This window comes from Felis catus, chromosome D2 (genome assembly GCF_018350175.1).
Source record: "Felis catus isolate Fca126 chromosome D2, F.catus_Fca126_mat1.0, whole genome shotgun sequence".
Classification (NCBI taxonomy): Eukaryota; Metazoa; Chordata; class Mammalia; order Carnivora; family Felidae; genus Felis; species Felis catus.
Window position 1 is genome coordinate 21,195,559 of NC_058378.1, and position 22,484 is coordinate 21,218,042.

Consider the following 22,484-nt stretch of genomic DNA (forward strand, 5'->3'; position numbering starts at 1 on the left):
GCCTAAACACCAGCTGCAGAAAACTAGCAGCTGATTATTTTGCCACTTGCTGCTCATGTGCAGGACTGCCCCAATCACCACTCCTAAGAACAGCGCTTCCATACCACCTAAAAAACAAGAAGTCATATGAAACATACCAAACCACATCCAAACCACAGCACTCAGCTGACAAAAGCCCTGTCATTAATGACAAAGATATATTGTTAAAATATCTGTTTCCTTCCACCACTCCTCAACAAGTGCAGTAAGAAATCCCTCTGCAATTTATTCCTTTGTTTAAAATTGTGTTTTCTTCTTATAGTGCCTGGGTGTCTCAGCCAGTTAAGCATACTTCTCTTGATTTCCATTCAGGTCATGATCTCACAGTTTTGAGTTTAAGCCCTGTATCGGGCTCTGCACTGACAGTGTGGGGCCTGCTGGATATTCTCTCTCTCTCTCTCTGTCTTTCTCTCCATCTCTCTCTGTCTCCCTCTCTCTGCCCCCTCCTTTGCTCATGCTCTCTTTGTCTCTCTCAAAATAAGTAAATTAACTAAAAAAAACAAAAAATAAAAAAATTATGTATTTATCTTATCCCAACCAATGAGAAGAATGTTTGATCACTTTTTCTCCTGAGCCCAGTTAGATCTTATCCTCCAAGGCCCCAGACACATTCACAATCTGTGGTAACCTATTCAATGTGTGTTTTGAAGTACACACAAATGTTTAATCCATACCCAAATCAATAGAAAGCATAAATCAATTTTAATACAACTGTAAGAAGTTATACCTAGGAACATTGTTCAGTCATTCAATTTATGTGGCCTTGAGTAAGTTACTGAACTTCTCTGTGCCTCAGTTTCCTCATCTGTGTAAAAGAATAAGAGTACCAGAACCTCATAGGGTGGTAGTGACAATCAAATGAATTATTATAGGCAGCACTCAAGACAAGGCTTTGCACATGATGAATACTCTTAATATGGTGTTGTATACTTGGACGCTGCTGAGAGTAGATCGTATGCCTTCTCACCACACACACACACACACACATACACACACACACAGAGTTAACTATGTGAGGTGCCGGATATGTTAATTATCTTGATCTTGGTAATCATTCTATACCATGTATGTATATCAAATCATCACATTGTACACTTTAAATTTATACAATTAATTTGCCAGTTATTCCTCACTAAAGTTAAAAAAAAGGCAAGGCTATTTATGTGCATAGTCATTACTATAGAAGTTATCATTACAGCTCTCCAGGTGTGACTCAGAAGGTCTGAGCTAGGGCTATAGCAGTAATGCTGACAAGGAGAGGACTCATGAGAAAGATATCCGGAGCTTGAGGATAAAGCCTTCAACGTCTAGCCTTCACTAGCCACGTCCAAAAATACAAATAAGATTGGCATGGTGCCAACCAAGCACAGGACTAGAGAACATTTTAATGTATATCCAGAAACTTCCAATTATCCAACCATTTTGTGTAATGAACTGCTTGACCCCCTGCCTTGCTCCACCTCTAGAAGAGTCCGTCTGATGGTTGGCCTGTGTTAAGCTTCAGGTCTCTCAGGGTCTGGGCTGGTTCTGTCCTCTGTCAAAGGAAAGGAAATGCAGCCCAGGTAACACAAAAACAGATGTTCTGTTTTTATTATGTCTGCCTTGTTCCTGTCCCCAACCCCTATTCTGTACCCCTTTGTAGTTAATGGGATCTCAGTCACTCTGTATCCACATGGCTCTCTGCCCTGTCAGTCTGCTTAGTGCCCCATGTTCTCCCAGACTCTCACTGGGACGCTTGGAGCATTGGGCAGTCAGCCAATACACAGTCTAACTATTGGAAGCCCCTTGTATTAGCTTCTAGAACTATTAAAACAAATTACTATAATTTGGTGGCTGAAAACAAAAGAAACATATTATCTCATAGTTGTAGAGGCCAGAGGTTCAGAACCAAGGTGTAAGCAGGGCCACACTCTCTCTAAGGCTCTAGGGAGGAATCCTTCCTTGCCTTTTCCAGGTCCAAGTGGCTCCTGGCAGTCACTGGATTGTGGCAGCATGACTCCAATCTATGCCTCCATCTCCACATTGGTTTCCTCCCTGCGTCCCTCTGTGTCCATTCTTTTTCTCATAAGGACACCAATCATTGGATTCACGGCCCACCCAAAATCCACAATGATCTCATCCAAATTTTTACCTCACTTACATCTGCAAAGACCATATTTCCAAATAAGGTCACTTTCTGAGGTTCCAAGTGAACGTGAATTTTGAGAAGACACTATTCAACATAGTACACTCCTCAAATTAGCACGAGGGGAAATACAGGCCCCCTTGGGGACACACAGTCCAGCAGCACTGATGAGACACCACATGACTGAGCCTGGTTTGGCAAATCAAGCAAAATTGATGAATGGTTTTGCCTAGGAATGGATATTAGCAGTTTAGGAAGCAAATGAAAAGACCAGGTCAGTGTGCATAAGACAGGCCATCTCTGAAATAGAACATAGGTCTCCAAATCGCTAAAGCTGAAAAGCTGACATTCAAATCATCAATTTTGAAATAAGGAAGACAAAAGATAATTTGTATGTGTGTTAAAGGCATAATCTTTGGTTTTATTTGCAATGGAAAAACCTCCTTTAAAGAATACAACATTAAAAGGCTCTGAGATAAATCACATTTAGCAATTAGCTCACAAGTAAATAAGAGGAAGCCAAAACAAACGAACTTCAAAAGTACCCTAGTTAGCGCCAAAATGTGCTCAGAGTTACAGCACTGCAATCAGACTCTAACAAATTCTAGATGTGTCATTTTGGAAATTTTAACCAAATAATAAAACTTTCTATGACAGGAAAATAAAATAATGCTCAAGTATGTTTGCATCTACTGCATTTTCTGACCTAAAAAAAAATCTTTAAAAATAGCATCTGCAAAAACTTTCATTATTTTATGAACTAGAGTTTTATCTTCTATGCTCAGAGATTAGATCCCTATCTCTTTTTCAGCATGAGCTCCCTGCTGCCCCCTCATCTGATGCCTACCCCGAGCCTGCCCGTCTTTGCATAGAGTTGATTACTCGTGGGGGACTCTATCTGGGCTTCTTACTTGTCTCTAATCCAGGAGACCCCAGGTTACATAGGCTACAACAGAGCTCACCAGATTCCTACCCTGTACGTGGCCCAGGAGAGGTTTTAACGTTCAGATGCTGATTCCTCCTGACACTTCATCACATTAAGAACCGATCACTGAGCTCCCATCTTGCTGTTTAGCATGAGGTAGAAGTGGGATAGAGATTTAATAGGGTATCTTGTTTTCTTGTCCAGTTCCACCTTAACATTTCACATCAGGCAGAAAAGGTTCCAGCTGTCAAAGTCTTTATTATTAATCAGTAAAATAATAAACAATATTTTTAAAGGAGCCCTAAATCATTAGTATATGCCTGTGTTTTATTTAGCGCTAAACTAACTCAGTCTTTTGTTCAGTGCTTTTGTCCTTCAGAGAGAGCAATATTCAGATCTTCAGGGAACCAGGCTGTCTGGTTCCTAATCAAGAGTGAGTTTCAGTCTGTGGCAATGCCCAGGGAGAAACAGACAGAGGCAAGAGGTTGGTGGGAACCACATCCTTCTGTGGATCCACAAGCACAACATTTAATGATTTTCCCTGGTGTTTTTAAGTCTGGAAGTTTTTATACTTCCAGTATAGTTAGTGTTTTCTAGAGTAAAACACACTAAAATACAACCACACCCCCACCACACTGAGGTACTGATTGAAAGAGCTTTAAAGTTTGACGGTATTCTTTTGGTTATTTAATTTTAGTTACAGCTGAAAAGCCTAAAAATATAACATTGGAATGGCCTTTCCTATTGGAAATTTCCCTGACGCATGCAACATTACTAAGCCAAGCAATCATAATATTATAGTTTGGGGTGTTAATGAACAAAAGAAGCAGAGCTGAGCATTTTTGTTCCTGCAAAAAATCCCCTAATTGTGGCTACAACTGATTAAGCAGTAAAAGTCGCAGAGGGCTCAGTTATAAAAACAAAAACAAAAACAAAAACAAAAGATTCATAACAAAACCAAGCTGGGCGATGTTGGGTGGGAAAGCAAAGTTCCATCATGACTCAAAGACCACCAGTTACCTGTGTCTGGATGCAATCACATAATAAAATAATACTCAAAATAGTCAAGCCATCCTTGTGTGTGACACTAGCCTCAGTCTAGAGCAGCAGTTTCCAAGGCAGCAATCCCTTGTCAGGCCACTTATTTCCAGTAGAATTAATGCCCAAAATACGACACTATTGTTGTCTGTGTCTTCCATCAGTTACACTATTTTTGATCATTTTAACACCAAAACTGACTAATCAATGTCAGGCTTTCTCTGGACTTAATAACAGCAACTGTTCATGGCAGGTAGGGGTCAGTGGGATAAATTGTCTGCAGACTTCAAAGGGCAGATTTTCAAACATTGTTGCCATTGTATCCAATTTTTAAGGCTTTAAGGCTTTAAGCCTAAAGAGTAGGCTGCTTTTTCCAGGGTGTTTCATGCTGTTCAGATGCTAAAAAGATATAAGATAATTACTACAATTTGTCACCTACACTGACTTCCTATTCCTTCTTTTACTACTCTAGAAGGACTGAAGTAAAAGAAAGATCCTAATGCATCAGGCTACATAGGCACAACTGGTTACTTCTACCAAGTTGAAGGTAAGTGAGGTCAGATATTCTACCAGGTGAAGGTAAATGAGGTCAGATGTGCATGTAATTCATTCTTGATACAGTCGCCAAATTTAGTAAATAAAAACACAGCATGTCCAGTTAAATTTGAATGTCATACAAACAATAAATAATTTTGCAGCATAAGTATGTCCCATGTAGATGTTTGTTTACACAAAACTCCCATTCCTATTCCAAACAGTATCTACATGGGACATACTTAAACTACAAAATTATTCCTTGTTTATCTGAAATTCAAATTTAGCTGGGCATCCAATATTTTTTCTGGCAGCTACATGTCTTACAAAATATGGAGCCTAAAATTGTAGGCTTGAGGTTGATATGTTATGTCTCAGTCCCAAAGTGATATTTAACCATGTTTGATAAAGTTTGGATTGGCAATTCTTAGTTACCCGAAATGTCACTTCATTATGTTTCTGCTATCCAGACTTCCCAGCTTTGCTTCCAAGCTCCAAAACAGGCTGTCGAAGTCCCTGCTAAACTGTGTTCTTTGCCTAAAGAACACTCTGCTCTTGGATAAATATCACCAAGTACATAAGGATGTGAATTTGCATATCTGTGTGTATGCAGAAACTCAGCTTCCACATCTGACAATATCCAAATCGTCAAATCTACTTTCTATAGGAAGTATTATTTTTGGATGAGATTTTAAAATGCCTCTTAATCACAGAACCACAAGTTTAGCTGGCATAAGCCAAAGTCACTACATTCTTATGGCAAGAGTAAAACCATAATTATTCCTAAATAAAATAATAAAATTGTAAACTCTGAAGTTTCATTTGGCTATACAGAAAAAAATCAATTACTAAACCTATCTTTTTCCTGATAATAATGAAGCAGGTGCTTAATTGAAGGGGTGCTTGTCTAAAATTCCAATTTCTGCTCAAAGCAATAACAGTATGTAAGTCCTTTGGTGATACTTCATTAACCTAATTAATGTTCTTCTTCTTCTTCTAGTACTTGACATTAATAACAATACCTCAGTACTGTGAAGGACTAGAAGAGAAAAATACCAATTAACTTTTTGCTTGAGGTTATATGCTAGTTTGAGTAGAAGATGTGGAAGTCATTAGTGCTGCTGGCCAATAATTCATTCCTCACCCCGCATTAGAATACATTATAGGATTGTACTTCCTAATCCCTTCTCTCATACATTTGTAGTTATGGGAGAAGCACATGACCAGCTCTGGCCAATTAGTAAAGAATGTAAATACTATATGCTGACTTAGGCCTGAAGCTTCTAATTGGTGCAGAACCCTCCAGGACTCTCTTTTCTCTCTGACTTTGAAACCAGCAATGGTCAAGACTGTGATTGCTCCATTAGTCTGGGTCTTTAATTGACTGCCATGATCAGACACTTCCTGGTGACCAATGAGGATATGTAATGTGCAAAAAATGTTTTTTTTTAACTACTACCTAGTTTTGCTTAAACTGCTAAGGTTTTGAGCTGTTATTGCAGCATAGCACAGGCTGGTCTAACTCAGGGGAAATGCAATTTTTGAGGCTTTAGTGCATATAAAACATTTTATACACAATTTTTTATCCCCCTAAAACTTGTTGAGTGTTTAAGTTTAAATCATTATCACTCTTTATACTCAACAAACTCTTAAGGTAGGTTCAAAATATCATCTCTTCTTTACAGATGGAAAACAGACACTTAAAGAGCTGATCAGTAAACGCTTAAAGTCGTAGAGAAAGTAAGTGGCTGAGAAAGAATTTGAACCCATATCCATCTGGACCTATAGACCGTACTTTTCACTACCTCCCTATACCACCACTCAACTCTTTCGCTCTGGGATTTATTAAAGAAAATTTCTACATAGTAGAGGGAGCAAGACTTGGAACTCCACCGAGGGCCAGCAGATGCCAATAAAGACAAAGATGTCCTATGGATGTTACTCCTCTTTCCATGCATTGGTAGGTCTTGACTATGGGCTGAATTTATAAGGCTATATAATGCTAAAAGCCATCTTTGGAACAATGTCATGAAAATCGGAAGTTCTTTAATTCAGAATTTATTTATCTATGCAAAAGATACAGAGGAAGAGGCATAACAAGACAATTTTAAGAGCCATTCTATGTGGGAGCCATCTGCACACCCATAAATATTCCATGCAGCATAAAAGTAGAGATCAGTTCTTGCCATTCTCTGCTGCTACACTCAAAAGAACCAATATCACCAATACCTTCTTCATTTTTTAAGGAGAATTTTGTAACGTCCATTATAGGTAAAATATCATTTAGCTAAAGGAGACCTGAGTTCTACAATGTCAAAGTTTCAAATTTTCCATTGCTTGTAAACTTGTCTCAAACCAGTTAGTTACATTGTTTTGAACACAAACTCCACCTGAGTGACATTTTTTTTTTAACTTTTGAGATTTAATGCCCAGGCAAACAAGTCACATCACTTAGTTCTAAGATTCCTTCATGTCAGTATTTAAGCAGCATATTTGTATATTTAAAAAAAAAAAGTAAAAGTTATTTTACAGACATTCCAGGTTCCTTCCTAAAAATATCTTTCTTCATCAACTCAATCATTTAACAGATTTGTTGTTAATTCAAAGAGGAGTATCAGACTCTAATATACTATGAGAAACCAAAAATCCAAGCATCAGCTCAGATGGTCTCACTTTGAAGGACTGAATATTTCAGATTTCTGTTCCCCTGAATCTCAGCAATTTTACTTAGAGGAGTAAAGGAGAACTTGGAAAACAAACCCAGAGGACTATCTTTCTTTATGACCAGTAAAGGACATTCCAAAAAATCCATAACAGGAATTGAAGTAAAACCTCCATGCTGCAGCTGCAACACCATGCAAGAAAGATAATGCAACACAAACTCATGAGTCAAAACAATTATCTGAGGCCCATTGTTAGGATCACAATGAATTCATCCTTTTGACACACTCCAAAAAGTAAGCCCTCAGAGGCATATTCAGAACTTAAGTCTTCCTTTCACTAAAAAGCAAGTGAAATTCTAGTTGAAGTTCATTTTAGCTTTCTGGTGCTCTCAATTTCAAAGTCAATCAGCTGTACTGGTTTTTTTGCTTTACAGTTTGCACTTAGTGTTTCAGTAATATATTAAGAAAAATGTACATAAAGGAGAGCTATAATTTTAACAGAATCTTAGTTCCTTTGGGGGGAAAATGACTCAGAATTAACTATTGTCTCTTAATTTAGAGTCTAACACAGAAAGAATTAGAACTATACTCTCCAAAAGCAGAAATATAGTAAATACTTCGTAGTTAAGTTATTTTGCCTGAAAAGTGTTTAGGGGTTTTTCATTTCTGCAGAAACATTAAAATGCAAATTTCACAATCAGACCTGGATCCCTTTCCAGCCTCTTAACACATCTACTGGAGCCAAGTGGAGGAAACCTAATGCTGATGTACACCAGACGGAACAGCTGGTCTCCCCAGGAAGTGGATTAGCAGTATGATTGCAGTACACAGCTCACTGCAGAAAAGCTTGCTGTATAGCCTGCTAGTTTTTGTCTTCTGCTAAAATAGCCACCAGAGGGGAGGGCAGAAAGTTGGTGCATCGCCTGATGCCAGCTGGTAGGGAGTGAAGATGATAAGACTTATTCTACCAATGCTAAATCTACATGCCCTCTGGACAGTTATGAGGTCCAATACAGGAAGTTGGTTCTGTTAGTCAAGTCCAATCATCCCCAAGTCAGGTTGTTAGGGATTAATATTATAGTAATATGGAATTCTTTTTAATTTTTCACAAAATATTATAATAATCTATTACTATGTTTATTTTAATCAGTAGGAGAATGTCAATAAATATGGATTTTTATTAAATAGTGGGTTTACACATTTTTATTGAATAATAAGGGAAATGTGAATACTAGGAATTAATGTAAGACAAACAGTTCCAGAAAAAGGTAGATATTATACCAAGAACAGGGAAGACTGATCAAGACTGGTGGTCACACACAATAAACAGAAAGTATGTGTGGAGGGAGCCTGATAATAAATCAACCCCAAAGTTTTCCAAGATGATGAATTACCCAGATATACTAAAGGGGAGAGATGAAACTTTCAGAGATCACTGTTATTCATAATGAGATATAATGAACAACTACATTTTTTATTGAGATAAAAATTACCTATAACATTATCTTAGCTTTAAGTGTACAACATAATAATTCAATATATGTATATATTGTGAAATGATCACCACAATGTCAAGTTAACATCCATCAACACACATGGTGACCAATTTTTTTTCTTGTGATGAAGACTTTTGAGATCTACTCTCTTCACAACTTTCATAGTCACCATGCTATACACTACACCCCTAGGACTTATGTATTTTCTATCTGTAAGTCTATACTTTTTGACCACCTTCACCCATTTCATCTACCCCCCCCTCATATTTTATGTAATATATCACAAAATATTACAGTATATGTAATCTATTGCCTTCAATCAGTTCTCCTCCCCAGAAAGAGCAATAAAGTACTTGGATAAGGAGTTTCTGCTTTAACACAAACTCACAAGTCTTATTTTAGCCTCAAGTGAATCATATCAATGAACTCTGGTATTAGCATCAATAAAAGCTGACCTTCCAGGAGACAAGTCATTAAATGGTTCCTTTCCAACCTATTCTTTTTCACAGCTCCCTGTTTAATGAAGACAGGGATAAACAAGCAGGAAGGAAAATTGCAATTGATCCTGGTTCAAATAAATAATCTCCTTATTTCAAATATCTTAACTTCTTTGAGAACATTCTTTCATTGTCTTCCTGATTCCTGGACTTTTATTGGACTAGCAAATATACTTAAAGCATTCTTCTTTTAAATCATTCATATATAGTGGGTGTAAAACTATAATCAATCATTCATACCTGCACAAAAAACCTCAGATTCTGTTATTTTACCCAGGGTTCCTCAGAGAAATGGCAAGGCCAGGATTAAAGAAAGGTTGCTCATAGTGAGATTTGAATCTAATCCTCCAGAAGTAAAATTTCTGAATCTGACTTTGGGATTGATAAGAAAGGTACAAAAGATTAAAATTTCCAATGGCAACCCTCTGGCCCCTTCTCCCTTCCACATACCCCCATTCCCAACCTGGTTAGGATCAGATTGAAGATCCACTCTGGGGTGCTGAATACAAACTTTGTGACAAGAGAGCCCAAAATGGCAATAGGTAAACTCTTAAAATGGTGCCCTTCAGCTTCAAAGAGTGTTGTTTTTAAGTTCAAGAAGGGTGAGCTCACAGAATCTACACAGGTGTTTTTGGGAAATGGTGATCATAACAAACCAGTTAGAACTGTGTATTGATGGTGGCAACAAGCATTGGGAAGAATTTGAAGCATAAGCTTCAGTTCCCCCCCAAACAAGTCCAGCTTTACAAACAGAACAGCTGTCTTTATCTCAGTGCATGGTAAATCTGCTTAATGTTACATTTATCCTGTGATTGAAACTCTTATGAAATAGTTCTATCAACTTCTTATATCTTTGTTCAAGTCCACGTGGCATTTTGCCTGATGATATTAGCCAAGAACACTATAGTATTCTCAGGGATAACTGTAGTTATTATTTAAAATGCTGACTTGTTCACAGCTTTACTTCTTTCATTTGAATCTAATATCATCCAGGTTAATGGTTTTTGTTTTGTTTTATTGTAGAGGGAGGGAGAGAGAGAGAGAATCAGAGAGAGACAGAGAGAGACAGAGAGAGAAAACAAGTGAGGGAGGAGCCAAGGGGGAGAGAGAATGAGAATCTTAAGCAGGCTCCACGCTTAGCATGGAGCCCAACGTGGGGCTCAATCCCACGACTCTGAGATCATGACCTGAGCCAAAATCAAGAGTCAGAAACTCAACCAACTGAACTACCCAGGTGCCCCCAGGCTAGTGGTTTTCAGAGGTGCACATTAGACTCTCCTATAGAGTTTAATAAAAGTGCAGATATCCACAATTTACACCAGATTAATGAATATTTTACTTCACATTCTTGGCATGTTCTTTCAGGATTATTATATCTCCAGGTTTTTCCCTCTGTAAAAATTATGTTCATCTATTCTGTAAAATCATAAGTAAACACTCCCTGACTTCTTTAAAAATAGACTTACTCATTATCCTTTGAAACATCCTAATTTGGGGGCAATGATTTTATTATCTTGTTTTGCATGTCACATCTATTCATTATTCTTATTATGAGCTCTCATCAGACTTTTCACATTTGAAAATGATTTGAAGAAAAATAATCACAACTATTTTCAGTTTCTGTCATCCATACATGCTTGTTTTGTTCAGATGCTTGCCTATAGCTTCTACTATCAGCACCAAGACACAGTTTGTGTCTTCAACAAAGAATACTCTCAATACTACCATGGTAAGGACCAGATGCTTCAAACAGTTGACATTTTCAAGAACAGGGTCTTGGGTACAGGAATCCGATGACACCAATGGGCTGAGTCAAGATATACAGAACTTGTCAAGAAGCTGACAGCTTTATGCTACTGCTAACGCAAGATCAATAAGAACAAAAATTAATTACATAAAACCGAATGGATTGAAAAGGTAAATTTTATTGTAGTTATTTTTGGAGTATTGTTATCTTTTTTAATGTTTATTCATTTTTGAGAGAGAGCATGAGCAGGAGGAGGGGCAGAGAGAGAGGGCAACAGAGCATGTGAAGCCCAGCAGGCTCTGGGCTGGCAGCAGTGAGACAGATGGGGGTCATGAACCATGAGATCATAACCTGACCTGAAGTCAGACACTCAACTGACTGAGCTACCCAGGGGTCCCACAATATTTTTACCTTAATGTTCTATTTACTGGATCTAAAAAAAAGTCCTTTCTCTACTTCACCTGACAATTTAGTAGATTGTTTTATTAACCATATTTTATTATTTTCTGTATTTTTGATGTACTGGCATCTAGAGCCTCACTCATGGGAAGTAAATGCCTCTTCTAGGGCTAGCCATTTCTTAGAACATATGAAATGACTTGCCCAGGAACAAGCCTTTCACATGCAAACTAGCCAATCCTGAGTCCATACTTGGAAACAACTCTTCTATCTGGCTCGCACACTCCAGAAGGCAATATTCCTCTGCCCTAATCATATGAACCAGGTACTAGAGAGCCCCTATACCTCACACTCTACTGAAATGATTCAAACTAGTCAATTCTAAGACTGCTTTTCCCTACCTCGCCTTGTTTTTCCCATGGAAACCACATAAAGGCCTCTGCCGTGCTTTCCACCCTGCCCCTTCTACTTCCCAACTAACACTGGTGCCTTCCCTCTGTGGCCCTGCATGGCATAGCATGCCCCCTCTCAAGAACTAGGAGTAGGAATCTTTTCAAATGGCAGTCATCTCCTCATCTATTGGCCTCACCATACCTGAATAATAATAAATACAAACTATGTTTTAAAATCATTCTATTATGTAAACCAAAATAAAATATTTAAAAATGGTATCTGAGCTTCACTGACCTGAGAGTTCAGAAACTCACTCTGTATCCTCACTTTCAATTGCAATAAGGTTATTTCATATATTCAGTAATAATCTGTCTTCCTTTTTACCTGAATATAATTGAAAAAAATCTGTTATTCAACTAACATCTTGCCTGGAATGCTGTCTTGAGAATAATTTTCATTGAATCAGGAAAAAAAAAAGGCCACTTTAAGGAAAAAATGTGATTTTACTTATGAAGCTTGTGCCTACAGAGTCTTCCTTGGATAACTGGCCTGTTATCTGGCTTACAGGGTCCAATCTTACATGTGGTAATGATGGTCACTTCCTGGCAAGGTAGCAACCTAATGTTATTTTGGGGACCTCAAGAAGAGAGAAATTTATCCAAGTGCATAGGTTGAAATATAATGGATGGAGTTTCTTGAATTTGTCTTCCTTGCCTTGGGATTGCAAATAGAGGCATTAATGAAATTCCCAGAGAAAAGTTAATTTTGTAGTTAGTCAATAGTGAATGGCTTTAGATTTTGCAAAGCATACTTAAGAAGACCTATATGGTAAATTAACACTCTTGCTATGCCTATGTAATTACTCAGGCCAAACCTAATGAGACTAGCCTTATTTTGTGATTAAGAATAATCTTTCTTTGAGATTATATAAATTATAAATGACTTTGAAATTTAGTAGATACCCTGGCTAGCTCATCCATCTGGATAATTTTTGCTTTTGTCTATGAATAGGGTATTTTACAAGGCTATAGCCACAGAAGTGAACTTATAGATATTGACCATAATGCAAATAATTTCTCATGTCCAAGAGAAAGTAATTGATTACCACCCAATGGATATTATAAGTTTTGCTAATTTTGTGTCCATTTGTAAATTTATTTCTGTAATTCTTGTCAGATTACAAATGTGTGATACTTTGCATTCTCTTTTGAACTGGTTGTAATATCTTACTGATTCCCTTATTAATTAATAATTTAAATAAAATCTTTGATACATCTTTATTTTATAGTTGTAAGAGAGTCATGATTATATTATTTTAAAATGTAACTTTCACAACTGATTGAGAACACACATTTCACAAAAAAAAGATGATACAATCATGTATACACCTCTCTTACCAGTTTTGAATCATTCAACAAATAATACTAAGTGACTACTGAATGCTATAGATCCAAAGATAAACAAGGACTGAATCACTGACCTTAAGAAACTTGCATCCTACAAGCTAACATTCACTCAACATTTATCTAGCTTCAGTGACCAATATTACAAAGCTTTAAGGCAGAAAAGAAAAATTACATTTAAAATATTCTCCCCAAAGTAGTCTTTTCTAAGTAAGTAGTTACTGATTCGCAGCACAACATATCAGCATAGGAAAACAATTCCAGAGTGAAATCGCAGGTTTTATATAAAAATTAAGGTGTGAGTAGGATAAGGGATTAGGTAAATCACTAGATCTGGGAATATCTATGTACCGCTTGTTAGCAACACTGTGCTTTTATGGAAAAGACCTTCCACTTAAGTTCTTCCAATTCTGTTTAGAGACATTATGTAATCCCTCTACTCCTTACTTTTTCCTTTACAGAAAAAGATAATAATACCCATTCCGTGGGATTGTGGTAAAACATGGTACATGCCCGGAACACAGTAAATACTGAAATACATGTTAGCTGATTTTATTAATAGTATTACTTATAGATTCAGTTTTTGCTCAATACTCAAACAGTGTAAATTCTCTGTACCCAAAGAAAATAGGAAGAATGAAATGTGTTTCAAATTTCTCCCAAAGATGAATGATCTAATATTATAAAAGTTCTCTTAGTGACTGGAGGGGGGAATCTCCTTGTGTGGGTAGAGATGTTAGGAATGAACTGGAAATTCTACCTGCACTCCAGGATTCCACTGCTGTACTAGCAGCAAAGACAATACAAGTATATCTCCAGATATCTTCCTGTGTATGAGCAATGGATTGGAATTGCATGCTCCATTAGCACCTTATTACAAGTGACAGCTATGTAATTTCTGAGAGCCAGATTATAGGATGACAAGAAAGAGAGCACTCTAGCAGAAATGGCTGGTTACCCAAAGCCCAAAGTGTCACAGGTGACCCTTGGTAGGAGATTCAAGATCAGAGCCTCCCTGAAACCCACCAGACTCTGCAGGCAGCCCTTTGGGTACCTGTATCCTCCCCAACACCACACTTCTAATCAGATTAGGTGCGTTCAGTAATAGACAGGGTCTCAAGTTTATGAGAACTCAAATAGTATTTCACACTCACTTCTCTCTGAAAGTCAACTCAGTTTAAAATAATTACAACACAGCTTTATGAATGCAGAGGGTGTTTTCATTTTATTGCAAACTTAACTGACGCATTAAGAGGTCTTAATGCTAAGGAAGAAATTAGATAAAAATCACAAGACAAATAAGAAAATAACAAGGTCAAATAAAGTGTTCAGCTAAAGTTGTTCTAATAGGAAGATCACCTAGTGCCCATTTGCTATATAGGACTGGACTTAAAATTATTATATAATTAATCTATTATGCATAGAACCTCCCACATTATCTTTAAGACTTAAATGTTAACAAAAAAGCAAAGTTAATATTAATGAAGCACCTGTGCCCCCAAAACTACATTAGGTGCATTACAAGTATAATTTCATTAATTTCCTAGTAAGATTAAAGTAGATTATATTCATTTCATCTTTTTTTAAAAGCATCATAAATTATTTGTGGAGTTTTTAAGATTTAAAAACATCACATTCTTTGCTACATACCTCTACACTTAGAGAAAGTTTGAAAAAAATAGAAACTGTAAATTTATTACCCAAATCAAGTGCAAAAAATGCTTCGTTCATCCATTTAAACACGTTGACCTCAAAGAACCAGATGCTATACACACATACAAACTGGCACATGCATGCACACTTGAATATTTATCCAAGGCTACTAAATTGCAGCCTAAAGTGAATGGCTCAGAGTAAACTTGGGACTTTTGCTGAGAAGAATCTCCAAATGCGGGGCAAGAGCTACATGACCTGGATAAGTGAAGATGGTAGGAGATCCTCCTCTACTCTCCCCTGCAAAGATTGCAGCATCTCCTTTGAACCTATGCCAAAGCCCAGTATTCAAGAGTATCAGTTTGAAAGGGCGCTAAATTATCAGCCTGCTCAGAGAACTGTGCTGGGTAGTTTGCACACTGACACCTCAAGATGCGTCATCACCTCCTGAAAAATAAGGTGCTCACACAGCCTGCCAGAGTGTGGCAAAGGCTTGGAGGTACAGCCCACTACCTGACTTTCTCCGTGGCTCCTCCCGCTCTCTGCCTTGAGCAGGATCTTGGGCTTCCGGGACTTGAAGTTGCCCATGCTGGGTCGCAGCACTCCGTCCACCAGCAAGGTCTGCTCTACATGCTGCTGTGGCTCCCGAGAGGGTGGCGCGGGCTCCTCTAGGAGAGCCCCGGCTTCGGGGTAATTTTCTTTATTGTCTTCATCTCTAAAACAGGAAAGGCCCAATTTAGAAAGCACCCAAAAAAAGTATTAAACTGCTGCGGGAAAGCGAGGCTGGCATACTCATAGCTGCTCTATTTATATGGTATCTAGCAAAATGTTTAGAGTAGACTTAGTTTCACAGGAACAAGAACCGAAGAAATGTGAATTTCACTCTTTAGATCACTCCATAGTCCCTTCTAATCTTTGCTAGTGAATACATATTTTTTTGTTTGTAGTTGTGACTGTGTGCATACGATCACATGTGTTTTTAATTTTCCACTTCAAGATGCTTTCATGTATATATTTTTTTCTCTCACAATAATAATGTGAGATTCAGGTTAGAGATCATCATCCCAGTTTTATAGAGTAAGACTGTAAACCTCAGAGATTAAATGAAGTGCTTAACAGAAGGGCTAATTCACCCAGACCCAGAGTGGTAGCTAGGTCTTCAGACTCTCCTGCATATATGTCTTTGATTTAAGGCATGCTATTTCCTCTTCCCTGGCATGTTTGTAATCATCTCCCTACAGTTTTCAAAGGCCTCTAGAAGTTTAACAGGGTCTACTTTGATAGGAAACATGCTACTTGAAAAAAATATAAAACAAGGGCCAAATTTTACCCAAGCAAACCATCTGACAACACCCTCAGTGCACACTCGAAGATCCTGTTGTCAGGCTTTCATCAGTGAGGAATTGCTGGAGGTGACTGAATGGGCCGGCGTTACCTCCATACATTTAGTGCCAGGGTGGCATTTTAATTTTCACCAAGCAAGCAAATTCATACAGTATCACCCCACTGTTTCAATTTCCTCCAAAGGAGTGACATAACACTTTTATTTGAAGTCATTAATCCTTCTTAAATCTAGATGCATTTCATATTCTTATTTTGCTAAGAATCCAGGGATATAACCAAATGGGGCATTCACTTTATACAATCAATATCCTCAACCTCAATCCACTGGCGATCATTTGGTATTAGATCATGCAATTCTCTAGGAGTGACCACTTCCCGCAGGTGCTGTTTTTCTCTCCTGCTCCCTGATTGAGAACCCATAGAAGAGATTTTGACAAGGTCAGTTAGGAAGCAATTCCTCATGGTTCAAGGATACCTAAAGCCAAAAAACAAGACCAGCAAACAAAGGATTTCTGTGCCCCTGTTCAAGATGCCTTTTCACAAGTAAAAGAGAGATTAAATTCACAGAACTGATATTGAAAGGATGAACTCCAGTTAGCCTCTGGGAAAAGATCAAAGCAAACATCAGGATAGGAAGTCTGGCGCATGATCAGGGTGTAGTCAGGCAAGGCGCGGAAATAAAACTATGTCAAACAGTTCGTCTTAAGCCTCAGAACAAACTTCATAATGCCTGATAAAGGAAAACCCAACAAGTGAAACAATTCTTCAGTATTAGTAACTGAAAAAAAAAATTACAAGTCAGTGCCAGTGACACTGGTTAATATTTTCCCTTAAGATCGGCTACAATTTAAAAAATTTTAACTCACTAATGGATTTGGAAAGTGATGTGAAACCATGAGTTGGAATTGTACTGGTTCATTTGAAATTTCTATCACTGGAAACAAAGAATGTTCATTCATGCACTCTGTGTTCCCCGGTGAGAAACAAAAGGAATGGCTGTCTTTACAGTAAACCTAAATGGGTCCTCATTCAAGGAAAATTCTAGAATATTCAAGAATAAGTGGGAAAATGTCAGTTTTCAAATCTAAAATTACTCTTTTGATACACTTATTCCTAAAATAATACCTGGACTTCATTTTTACATATTTTCAAGGTGCCCCCAATTTATTTATTTTTTTTTAATTTTTTTTTTAATATTTATTTATTTTTGAGAGAGAGAGACAGACAAAGAGTGGTGGAGAGGGGCAGAGAGAGCGGGAGACACAGAATCCGAAGCAGGCTCCAGGCTCTGAGCCGTCAGCACAGAGCCCAACATGGGGCTTGAACCCACGAACAGTGAGATCATGACCTGAGCTGAAGTCAGATGCGTAACTGACTGAGCCACTCGGGCGCCCCATGGTGCCCCCAATTTATAAAATCATCTTGTTCACCTCCTTGACTTGAAAAACAAGGAACATGGTCAGGGGGAGCTAAAAGTATCTTTCTCTCATTACACAAACTTAGAACCTAAATACAAAAGTCATCTTTACAAATGTCTTTCTAACCTGTTAATGGTTCCTCAGAACCTCCAAAACAGGAAAGTACAAGTTATGTAATTTATGCCACTACTTATTGGAATCATTCATAACAGGGAATGGACAACTAAGTGGTGTTCTGAAAAGAATAAGAGTCTGAAAGATCCTCCCACATATTAATTGTGTCACCTGGTCCACAGCGTGTCACCTCTCTGGTCCTCATCCTAAGATGGATGTCTCTCCACCTTGCAAAGACAAGACAGTCCCTAGAAATACCTGCCATAGGAAGTTGGCTCAAGGCCACAGCCCAATAAATGGGAGCTATTGTTATGCTCACAGGGCTTTAGCCAAATGGTTATTTGTAAAGAAACAACTGAGTGCCCTTTTTAGTCTCTCCAATACCTCCAGGATAAATTCCAAACTCCTTAGCAAGGTACATAAACCCTTTGAAATCCATCTTTGTTTATCTCTGGAGCTTCAGTTCTTACCACTCCTGGCCTCCTCACTCCCACAGGCTCTCAAGACTCCTGCCATCCTGAACTGCCTGCTATTCCTACGACCCGCTGTTGGTTTTCCAGTAAGTTGCTCCCTCTGCTTGGTGGCATCCTCTTTTTCTTGGCCTTATATCACACACACATACACACACACACACACACACACACACACACACACACACGTCATGTGCTGTTGTAATTTTCTTTAGGAATCCATCCCAGAAACCTCTCTGGGCTATTTGGTCCTTCTAAATGAATCCTCTGTCCACGCTAGTAAAATGTACTTAATGCACTGTAGCATCATCATCTATATTGACTGGTTTCTGGCACAAAAAAATAGGCCTTCAACAATTGTTTGTTATCTAACAAACGGACTTGAGAGTCAGAGAGACCTGAGTCCAAATTCTGCTTCATGGTAGCTATGTTAGCTTGGATGAGCTATAATCCCTCTGAGCCTCAGTTTCCCTGCTACCAGATAAAGAGAGAAACATCAGCCTCCTTTCGATTGTTTGGATTAAATAATAAAATGTACATGAAAGTGCTCTGAACAAGCAAATATGGAAGAAAGTTAACTGTGAAGGTTTTGCCATACCATGAACCCCTCGATGACCAGGACCATACTCCAAACATTTGATGACATGTTTGGTGAATAAATCTATAATCTCTTCCAAAGGCTCTATGATGGGAACATTGAGATGGTATAATCAATATTTAATTCAGTAAGCATTTAATTAGCATTCCCCATATGAAGGCACTGCCTGGGTACTAAGGGGAGCATCCCAAAACTGGACAAGACAAAACTTCCTTTAAGAACTGATAGTTTATTAGAAGAACTTACACACAAGAACAAGTGACTGTAATTCAAAGAGGAAACAAAGGAGCCTAGACCCAAATGATTTCTGTCTTTCATAATTAAGAACCAGGCAATTGTGGGTCATACCTGAGACTGGAGCAATCAGTCTGATCTTCATGTAGGGAGACTGTGTCTTCGTCACACCTGGAGAGAAGGAACAAAACCACATCAGATCCAGCAGTCTGTAGCAGCAGAAGCAGCAAGAGTCTAAATTATCTTCGATTAGTTCGGTAAACTAAAAAATAGAACAACCCTCACCACTCTCTCTCTCTCAAACTAGCTCCAATTCCCAGCATGTGTACCAGGTAATGACACCAATGTTGTCATATGTGATCATACCTCAGAACTAGAGGTAACACTCCTTTATGATCCACTGCTCTGAATCACCTAACGAACAAGATTTTGGCAAGGACTGAAGTGTTCAAAGCACTTGAGGGACAACTAACACCAAGATTGGTGGATTATTCTTGGCTCAAATGCACTGTCTGCCTCTTGAAATTTCCTCTGCCTCAGGCAATCATAAACCACATCAGCTTCCATTTGGCTTCCTTCATTGGCCTCCAGACTTTCTCAGTCCCCTTCCTTATCACAAAACTTCTGGAATAACCTGGTGAAAAATTCGTGGCTCCTCTAAATGAAAAGTCTTCTGTGTTCAACACTGCCTGAGGGAATCTAGAGCAAGACCACTCTCTCACTCTAGTGTAGGAGGGAGCCTTTGTTCCTGTTCTCAGCCCTTCTTATCCCGCTCCAGCCTGGAATGCTTTTCCATCTCCAACTCCTACTTATCCTTCACTTGCCCAAATGAAGTCTTATGAGCTCCATGAACCAAGTTCACCCACAGGCCACATTCCTACTTTAACCTTGATACATAAATGTTTACTCTTCATTCTGAGGTTTGGGTAACCAACTGTATCTTGCCTCACACTGCTCTGTAATTCCTTCATACCTCTGAGCTCTTTTAATTAGTTATTAATTCCTTGAGAAGAAATGATATTTTTTTCTAGATAAACCGCCACAGTGCCCACAGTGTTACCCCAAAGTAGGCATCCAATACGTGTTTGAATACAATCATTAGCTCTGGCCCCTCAGCAAGACTGGAAATAATTTAACAAGCATTCATGGAACATTTGCTATCTTTCAGGTACTTATTAGGCATTGGAGGTGTGCTTCTCAAACTCTTTGGGATTTAGGACTGACCAGTTTGTTTTCTATTTCCAATCCACTATGGTAGTTTGGTAAAAATGCCACAGGGATGCCAAATTCCCATAAAATATTAAATTCTTACTCCCTATTTCTGTACTTTCCTTGTCTCAGACAAGTTACAAACAATTTTGGGGCCCATACTTTTAGTAGCACTACTTCTAAAGGACACAAAGTTGAAAAAGTCCTCCACCCTGCTCTGATTCACAATGTAATAAATAGACAAAAATAAATAAATACATACATATGTAATATCACCATAATATAATAATAATATTCATACTTTATGAAATCATTTATAATTTTTAAATATTCCTTGCTTGCAATGGTATATAACTTGTCCACAGAACAAATTGATGAAAGCTCCAGTCCTCTTCCCTCACAATCCCTTTTAACTTATGGGTTTTTTTTTAAATGAATTAAAACAAAGGCTACATAGATTCTAACTCTCTCTGCCTGTTGAAATATTTTATTCCTATTGGCAGTTAAAAAGAAAAATCGGTCGACTTAATACAGTGCTCTTCTTAACAAAATAATTAAATTTTCTTGCTTTCTCATGTTTTTGACTGTCAGTAAGCCACTCTATTCATCTCATGTAAACAACAATTGAATTCATAAGTATTGCCTTATTCTCCTCCATCAGAGACATTCACTTTAATAGATCATCTAAGCTTTGTAATTTGAATGAAAAATGTTTCCCAATGAAAGTAATATTGCAAAGTAGAAAAACCAGTGACAAACAGAAACCTAGAATTTTTGCTTCCAAAGAACTAAGGTTCAATCGGAGTTTCAACCCTAGAGCTCAACAATACCTATTGTTTGGGAATTTGGCAAGAACATATTTTTCTCCCCCTCACTTGATTTACTAACTTTTCTTTTCAAAGTACAATTAGGTAAAAATGGAAACTCAGCACCAGAACGTACAAAGTTGCACAAGCTTTTTTAAGTATGAGGCCAGATCCTGATTAGCTGATCCAATTTTAAGGCCTATTGAATGATTTCAGTAGCCCCTCAAGGAAACACAATTCCTAGGTCACAGATACAGCAATGAAATAGATCTGTGTACTGGCTTACACGAACACATATACAAGCTTTTTAGTCCAGTTGGATTTTACATTTGCTTTGATGAAGACCATTAAGTTTTATTGAATTAACATCTCCTTTGTGACTCTTCTGATGATTCCTTGGGCAGGAGCCCCCTGTACAATGTTGAACCAACTGTAAAACTGGATTCCACAGTGGAACCCATATCCAGATATCCCCATTCCTGTAAGAAAACCAGCTCAGACTAAGTACCCTACTGGTCTTGGGCATGGCATTTTCTTACTATATTATAGCTCCACTACAGGAATTTAAAGACCAGTCACTTTAATGATCTCCTTAAATATTCAAAACTTGGCATCTTCTACATGCAATGCTTTTCAAAATGTAAACTGTGACCTATTAGTAGGTCTTGAAATTAGATAGCAGCTACCAGCATGCTGTTATTGTTGTTAGAGAAATAGAATACAACATAGCAGTATCATAAGGTTTAAGTGTTATTTCACAGAACTTATTTAAATAAGTCATGTATATATGTGTGTGCTGGATTGCATTATAAAATGTTTTTATGGGGCGCCTGGATGGCTCAGTCAGTTGAGCATCCAGATTCTTGATTTTGGCTAAGGTCATGATCTCAAGGTCAAGAGATCTCTCTTATGAGAATCATAAGATTCTCTCTCTCTCTCTCTCTCTCTCTCTGCCCCTCCCCTGCTCATTCTCTCTCTCTGTCTCTGTCTTTCTCTTTAAAATAAAATAAAATAAAATAAAATAAAATAAAATAAAATAAAATAATAAAATAATATAAAATGTTTTTCTTACTACTCTTTGTAGTTAAAAAAAATGTGAACAGCATCTCTATTAAATGACTTCCTTTGAAGTCTCATCAACTAGGGTCTAAGTCCCCGAGTTCTTGATTTGTTGTTACCCAGACAATATATGGATAATTTGTCCTTGCAATCACTTATTTGTGAAATGCTCAGGGTTGTTACCTTTTTCCCTCTCGGAGTTTTATTCCCTCTATCAATCACAAACAAGAAAATCTTATGTGGGACTTTACCTTCACCGCTTACCTTCTTTTTCATAGCATCTCAGCTAAGCCTGCCAATGCAATCAGGTAAGGGCCACC

At 37.9% G+C, this 22,484-nt stretch overlaps 1 protein-coding gene across 6 annotated transcripts in view; it reads right to left on the reverse strand.

Moving 5' to 3' along the window:
- The window catches only part of FAM13C (family with sequence similarity 13 member C), a 169,151-nt gene that overhangs the window by 142,228 nt on the left and 4,439 nt on the right, over positions 1 to 22,484 (reverse strand). For all 6 annotated transcript variants that reach the window (XM_045039993.1, XM_011287384.4, XM_045039996.1 and 3 more), the window contains 2 exons: positions 19,205 to 19,261; positions 15,426 to 15,627 (listed from right to left, as the gene is read on the reverse strand). In XM_045039993.1, the coding sequence (XP_044895928.1) occupies positions 15,426 to 15,500 (75 nt within the window). In that variant the 5' untranslated portion in view covers positions 15,501 to 15,627; positions 19,205 to 19,261. The remainder of the gene's footprint in view (positions 1 to 15,425; positions 15,628 to 19,204; positions 19,262 to 22,484) is intronic.